Raw genomic sequence first — 7,821 nt, 5'->3', positions numbered from 1 at the left:
ACGGTTTGGTGGTAATCCCCTCACTTCACTCTATACAGCCTCTCCTTTTTCCACTCTCGGATTACCACCTTGCGCTCTCTTACTCCTCTCAATCTTTTCTCTCTCATAATAATTTGGATTGGAGTAGGTAAGCATTTCTCTTCGTGGCTTGGGCAGCAAGTAAGTTATGAGGCGATTCCCCTATTTGTCTTTTACAGCATTAGGCCAATTTTGCACGTTAGAAACTTGATGTCGTGCAAACCAATCGGCACCTAAGTATACATGACTGTAAGCCAAGGGAAAAATATTGCACCACACCTCCTCATGGTATTCATATTGGGAGAAGACAACTTTTACTTTCTCGGTAACCTGGAACCCATCCAAGAAGTATGGAACAAGTAAAGGCTCACAAAACAACCCTAAGTAATCAACCATGGATGGAACGATGTAGTTTCTATAGTACCTATCATTTAACACAACGAGGCAGCCCGGTATCCCACAGATGGTCACCTTTTCGGAGTGTACACTCCTCGGATCAACATTGTAAAGCATACGAGTACCCCTCGGTTTTGGAGATACATACCCTCTTCTTCTCGTTGGACAACCTCTATTATAGCTAGTATAACCATTCACACTATATCGACTTTGATAAGAAGTACTACAAGGTTGAGAATATGAATCTTTACACTCCTCACGTGTACTCTCATCATAGCTCTCATAAGCTTTGCGAATGAAAGGGTTATACCTAACACCAAATCTAGGTTCGGAGTGAGAAGTGTAAGACTCCTCACATGATCCAACATCATCATAAGATCCATCACGAAGTCCTACATCATCTCCAAAGCTACCATAAGCACTAGGCACTTCATTCACCTCATTTTCTCCCTCAAAACAGTAGCTTTCAAATTTGCCCAAGTTTTGATCATGGCTATTTTCATAGTCTCCGTAATCTCCCTTAATTTCGTAGCCATAAAACCCGTCACTACAGTCATAGTCTCCCATGTTGTAATCACAATAATTTCCGGCTATCGAAGACATGTTCCCCTTATATCACCTTTTAAACCTACAAAATGAACAAACAAGATTAGTAGTAAAAGCTCCTTACCAACACTCGTATACACTCACCTTTGTGATTCTCACAATTGGAGCGGCGAATATTGAAAGTTGCTTATACTTTGATAGTCAATAGGATGTCAATTCTACTTGGCGGCCGGAATGGATTCTTGTTTGATCGACTCAAGACTCAAAAATAAAATTTACTTATGAACTTGAAACAAAGAAGTTACTACGAGTTCAAAATGAGAAAAGTACACAAATAACGAAGACACGAAAGGAACAGATTCAACAATTAATCTACAACTAAGTAGGTGATTACTAGTTGTTAATTAATTCTAGAATCAAGACAGGAAACTAAGGAAACAATAAAGTGAAACTAATAATCTAAAATTTGAGCCAAAATTCGATGCGTGAACAGTAACTTGATGACGTGACAACCACATATTGGTTGCGGTTTCTACAATTTTTATTTTCCAAAGACCAAGTTTTGACCAATTTTAATTTGGATTGGTGGAATTTGTTTTAAGGAGAGAAGAATAAGTCTTGGAGCCTTTTTTCAAGTTTCATATTTCAAGACTTGACTTTTGTAGTACTTTTTCTTAAAACATGAATCCTTGTTTCATGGGAAAGTGGTTGAGAAGTGATGTAAAGTTTTTCAAGACTAACAAAGATCTCACACCTTTTCCTTTACCTTTTTGGATCTAACTTTCACTTTATTTTAACAAGGTATGAAGGTTGGGAAGAACATCAAGAATACTTCAACAATCACCAAGAAAAATCAACAACAACCACCAAGATCCACAACACAACCACATGGCCCAACTCCACTACAACACTATTTCACACGGCCAAGACTACAAAACCACCCACAAATCGCCTAGTCTTTGTGTTGTGTTTCGATTTTAGCAAGAGAGGAAGGTTGTGATGAACAACAAGAACATAACAACCTTTCAAGATCTACAACAACAACACCAACGTCCAACTAAATCCACAACACCACACGACCACAACAATGTTCACAACAACAATCTCAACAATTCAAGCTCAATTTTAGATCCAAGACTCAATAGTGTTAGAGAAGAAAGAAAGCTAACACTAAAAACAACAAAGCAAACAAGAGAACACTTAGATCTAGTGTAATATTTCAATTTATTATTATTTTTTTATGAAGAGTTAATTGGTAATTATAACCAATAATTGATATTAATTAAGGAATTAAAAAAGAGCAAGCCAAAGGTCTAATCTTTTTCTTCAGTTTCACGATTGAAACACTACAAATAGACCTCTAGGGCTGTTTCTTTTTATCCCATTATTCTGGAGAAGGAAGCAAAGCAACATAGAAAGGTAGCTTGATAGAGATTAACTGTCAGGTATGAGATTTTCTCTATCTTTCGCCTAAATTAATTTTATATGGTGGTAACGTTCTTGTTGGGAAAAAGAAAAGGAGAGAAAAAAAGAAAAGCTGCCATGTATGATCGAGAGATATTGGACATAATTTGTAAATTGGAGATCTCATAGGTGGGTGGCTGCTACTGTAGTGAAAGAATTAACATTGGCTAATGCTAATTAGGCAGTGGGAAAAATACATAGAAAGAAAGGAATCAAAGTATGTAACTTCGGGCACAATGTATATTTTCTTTACACATGTTGTTTCAATTTTCTGTTGTTAACACTTCAAGCAAATCATTAGGGAATATTCATGATGAGGCAATCATTAGATATTGATGAGAGAAATCATTGGCTAGTATTTTGAAATTCTTTGTTTGGCAGCCTTCCCTTGTTAGGTTATCCTTAATTCATGGGTTAAGGTGTGAGATATTAAGATTTAAGTCTAAATTTAAAAGTTAGCGATGTTGAGACTTGACCTCGAATAATAGAATTGATATTATTATTTAATATTGTTGCGTAGATTGAAGCCATTGGAGGCTAGTTAATTGGTGTTCTATGCATAGTGAGGTTGGAGAACTTGTTAGCAAGGTAAGTGAGAATTTAAGCTTTGGTGCTTGCTTTTCAAATTTATTTTAAAATATATTTTTATCTGTCCGGTTCATGTGTTGGGACAAACGTGTGCTTGGCAGAATCAACGGTCTTTAAGGCTAGTCGCATATACTTTATGTTAAGAATACTAATTCTCTTTTTATAAATTATTTCGTGATGTGATATGCTTATGTACTATGAGATTGGGGCATTGTGTATGCTTCTTAATTCCTTTGGGACATTGTGTATGCTTGTTGATTTTATATAGGACATTGTGTATGTTTCCCTTGAGCATTGTGTATGCTTGTTGATTTGATATGAAACATTGTGTATGCTCCCCCTGAGTATTATGTATACTCCTGATATATTTGATGCATTGTATATGTTGCCCGAAACTGCTTGTGCTGGCTAATTACTTTGATTTCAAATGGTTATAAGTGCTCTATATGAAATTGTATTGAGATATATGGTTCTTGATGAAGGATTATTGAGCCTTGTTGGTTACCTTATTATGATATAGTTTCGTGTGTAATAACTTTATGTTCTTGGTGTTGTTGTATTTTCTAATACTTGTCTCAGGAGTACTTAAAGAAGCGAGCCAATGATCTTACTGAGTTATATTTACATATAACTCACTCCTTACTTACATGTCTACAGATACTGTTGCAGAGAGAGAGATTAGTGGCTGACGGTTCTTACGCGCGAATTCCATTCCTGAGGTGAACCTTCCCAATTGGTCGTGAAGGATATCATTCAGCGTTAGATCTTTTAGATTACATTTCTTTTCGTTGGGTTTGCATGCCTGAATGTTGAAAACTCTGTTTAGATGCTTCACGAACTTAGAATGGGACTTGGGTTAGAGATTTGATATCTAAACTACTGCCATTTTCATAAAACTCTAAGTGGTATCTTGTTGGATAGTTATTTTGTGTTAATGATTATTTTATGCGTGTGGGGTTGTATATGTGTGTTTGTAGACCATGTGAATGTATGGAAAATTGGTTCTCCAGACAAGTGGTGTTTGCGGGAGCTAGTCACGTTTAAGGATTATTTTGGGACGTGACATCTAGACACCACAATTCGGCCAAGACTACAACAAGAACAATAATTTCTTGGCCAAGAACAAAAAATGGACAGATTGCACCTTTTTCTGGAATTTTTAGCTTTTCAACAATTTTTTTTTTAATTTTCTAATAAGTAAGCCCAAGATTAATCTTGTAGGAACAAGATCAAGCTATGCTCTGATACCAAATGATACAAGACAAACAAGGAAAACACGAAACACACTCCAAATCAATTCACAATCTTAAGGATCTGAGGACCAATATGGAAATCACTCTTGGATTCGCTATCAACAAGAAGAATACAAGATACAATGGTGTATATAATACCAAAAACAGCTACAAAGCGTGAGAAATAAGATGAATAACAATAACTCAAGTTTCGGATTCAATAAAGGACCCAAAACAGTCCACTACACAAGATAACAACAACAAAAGTAAAGGATATATAGTGAGACCAAGATTATTACAAGATTAAGAACTAAAGAGTGTATTAAACTCAAAAACTCCTAATGAATGTAATAATCAAAATCACACTCTTACGGTGACCGCCAAGGGAATTAACTCACCTCAAGATCCACCATTTTCAAGCAAAGATCAATACTAGCTTTTCAAACCCTAACTAAGACTAAGTGTTCTACTCTCAAGAGAGAGGATTTTTGATGTTTCAATCTTTCATCCTTCATCAACTAAGTGAATAAACTCTAACATGTTCCTTATATATTACAAAACAAATAGAAGTTAAAATGATCAAAAAGGCCCTTCAAGAATGGGCCGCCCCTCTAGTGTATGGAGTGGGCTGTTTTGATGTGTATTTGGACCTTTAATTACACTTCTCTTGCACATACACTTGGACGTTTTCAATGCACACCCACATAAGTTCATTTCCGTGATTATTCTCGTATCAGTTCGGCATGTTCTCGAACTCCTCTCAGCTACATACATAGAGGAGCAACGGCATGGAGATGTACATCCATGTCTGCAATATGGGAAATAAATTGTCAACAATTCCGTTTTAAGTCTGTATAAAACAAATTACGTGTTCTATGCCCTTACTGTTTTCTGCCACCATTGGTGAACCAAGAATAGGAGTGTTCCATGTACCAGCAGTAGCACATACACCACTGCTAGAAGGAGGTGTGAGTACCAAAATGCGTTGAAACCTGTTAATCGATTGAAAGGAGGTGGCAGCTTCAATACATTTCTCCTGAAGCCTCGTGTTGCCAGTGTGAAGGCAATTGCCATCAAAATCACCATTGCAATGCCAGTGACACCTTCAATACCGGTCAATAGGCTTTTGTAAGTGGGCTTCACGTTGTCAAAATCAGAAGCTATCAATGCAAACGTTTCAGGAGATGAATTAATCAGACGTGGAAAATCACACACTAAATGGTTCCCTGCGTGAAGCAAGATTCCAACTGCAATAGCATGTGCAATAATCTGCAGTTGAAACAACATTGTTACGAAAATTCTCAGAAGGTGCACAATGTGATGTGTTTGGGTGCAGTTTTACCTTGTGAAAATTGATATTATCATCAAAAGGAACGAGGAGCTTGGCCCTAGTAGACCGTGGCCAAGTTAATATGTTACGACAAACTGGTAAAAGAACAAGCGCCATGTTAAGCTTAAGAGTCTCCGCAGCTCCTTTAGCAGTTGCCAAGCAGTAACCCATAACTTGAACTGCCGCTCTTCGCCTATATTGCAAGAATTTCCAGGTGAAAAGTCCAGCCATAATCATCACCCACAGCAAAAGAATCCAGCCTCTTTGCCAGTTATCTAATACGATGCATTTGAGTGCATAGCTTGCTCTCTCTATTAGGTTCTTGGTCTTACTACGAGTTCCTAAATTCTGATCCCATCCAACACTACTTGTGCTTAAAGGTCTGCTGTAGTTCATGTAATTGTCCCTTTGCAGAAGAAGCGTTTCCAACTGCCATAACTGAAAAGGAAATAGGAATATCAATTCGTTTTTCCAGACCACTCGCCTGCCGAGCAAATAAAACTATTTTCTTCGTCTCATTGACTGGACATCGATATTAGAAGTGCCCTTAGAGCTTAGTTTTTAGTTTAAACATTGACATGATACTTCAATAGCTACATAATTATGTCATTCATGGTAGAGCTAAAACTTTTAAGTCATCTTTTGGAAAATATAACTACCTGTCGTTTTAGAATAAATTAAAATGAAAGATTGTCTATTTTGGACATTTTTCTTTTGCCCCTCCAACACACCCAATCACCCAGACCCTTTTACCCCACTTTATAGTATTTATGGAGATTATATAAATATTTTTGAAGTCTTACTTGATAAACACAGAAGTTAAATAAGATAACTACTTGTTTTCTAGTCCTAATAAGTTCAATTCGATTTTTTTTTTTAACAAAATATTAGGTGATTTCTTCATATCTATTCTAGACTTGATTGATAGAGTTATTTGATACTTGTTGTTGATGAGAGATAATAAATATCTTATAGAATTCGTTGAGATGCACTATAAGTTGGCTGGAGCACCATATTATTTTAAAAAAAAAGAATCCAATGTTGTTTCATTGACGTTCTTGTGGTCCCTAAGTACAAATAACAGTACAAGGATTCCCTATGTTTTGACTTAGACGTGGTCGTCCAAAAGAAATTCGTGCCAAACACTTGCTCAGAATATATATATACAGTACTAATATTTTTACTCTCTAATAAGAGGGAACCCGTGGGAGAAGCAGGCAACTCTCCGTCAAAATGTTTGCTTCATCAGCTGCTTCTTTCGTAATTTTATTATGTCATCTTTAATTAATTATTTAAAAAATATTATAAAATTATTTAAGTATTAAAAATTTATAATAATTAATGTTAAATTTATTTGATGTTTTATATGAGACCCATTTCATTTTTTTCGCAAGTATTTTTATATAGTAATTTTGTTATATCACTTTTAGTTAGACATGTCTGCTTTGCTGTTTCATCGTGATTTTACTATGTCACTCCTAATTAATTATTATGATTATTTAAGCATTATATCACTTAATAATATTTGATAAAAAGAAAGTAAAACAGATATAAAATGATCAATTAGTCAAAAAAATTTCACAAGTATGTTTTATTGTAATTTTGTTATATCACTTCTACTTAGTTGTTGTGAGTCATTAAGACATGTAACTTTATTATATCGCTCATAATTAATTATTATGTTTATCTAATAGAAGCAGGCAGGTCTCCGTCAACATGCCTGCTTCTCCTGCCTGCTTCTCTTGTCTGCTTCATCAGCTGCTTCTTCCGTAATTTTATTATATCATCTTTAATTAATTATTAAAAAATTATTATAAAGTCATTTAAGTATTAAAAATTTATAATAATTAATGTTAAATTTACTTGACGTTTTATATGAAACCATTTAATTTTATTCGCAAGTATTTTTGTATAGTAATTTTGTTATATCACTTCTAATTAGATATGTCTGCTTCGTTGTTTCAATCGTGGTTTTACTATGTCACTCCTAATTAATTATTATGACCATTTAAGCATTGTGTCAATTAATAATATTTGATTAAAAAAAAGATAAAATAGATATAACATGATAAGTTAATCAAAAAACTTTCACAAGTATGTTTTATTGTAATTTTGTTATATCACTTCTAATTAGTTGTTGTGAGTCATTAAGACACATAATTTTACTATATCACTCATAATTAATTATTATGTTCATCTAATAGAAGCAGGCAGGTCTCTGTCAACATGCCCGCTTCTCCTGCTTGC

The 7,821-nt window shown here is 34.9% G+C and overlaps 1 protein-coding gene and 1 long non-coding RNA gene across 2 annotated transcripts; one reads left to right on the top strand and one right to left on the bottom strand.

The window, feature by feature from the left end:
• Window positions 1-1,630: 1,630 nt before the first annotated feature.
• LOC124892806 lies at window positions 1,631-3,976 on the top strand. The gene is made up of 2 exons (XR_007050432.1): window positions 1,631-3,012; window positions 3,670-3,976. It is a non-coding gene; the product is annotated as an uncharacterized LOC124892806 (long non-coding RNA).
• Window positions 3,977-4,847: 871 nt separating this feature from the next.
• Window positions 4,848-6,158, bottom strand: LOC124892805 (respiratory burst oxidase homolog protein E-like). The gene is made up of 2 exons (XM_047404007.1): window positions 5,587-6,158; window positions 4,848-5,513 (listed from the first exon to the last, which is right to left on the bottom strand). The coding sequence occupies exons 1-2, from the start codon at window positions 5,968-5,970 to the stop codon at window positions 5,118-5,120; spliced, it is 780 nt and encodes a 259-aa protein (XP_047259963.1). The 5' UTR covers window positions 5,971-6,158; the 3' UTR covers window positions 4,848-5,117.
• Window positions 6,159-7,821: the final 1,663 nt, after the last annotated feature.

The sequence above is a fragment of the Capsicum annuum genome, unplaced genomic scaffold, assembly GCF_002878395.1.
Source record: "Capsicum annuum cultivar UCD-10X-F1 unplaced genomic scaffold, UCD10Xv1.1 ctg50807, whole genome shotgun sequence".
NCBI classification, from domain to species: Eukaryota; Viridiplantae; Streptophyta; class Magnoliopsida; order Solanales; family Solanaceae; genus Capsicum; species Capsicum annuum.
The sequence above is the reverse complement of the archived record's forward strand: the minus strand, read 5'-3'. Positions and strand labels throughout refer to the sequence as shown.

Excerpts from the sequence above, each read along its gene's own strand:
- LOC124892805 (XM_047404007.1), bottom strand. The coding sequence starts at position 5,970 with ATGAACTACAGCAGACCTTTAAGCACAAGTAGTGTTGGATGGGATCAG. Across the intron at positions 5,514-5,586 it reads ATAATATCAATTTTCACAAG|ATTATTGCACATGCTATTGC; the intron begins GTAAAACTGCAC and ends TTTCAACTGCAG.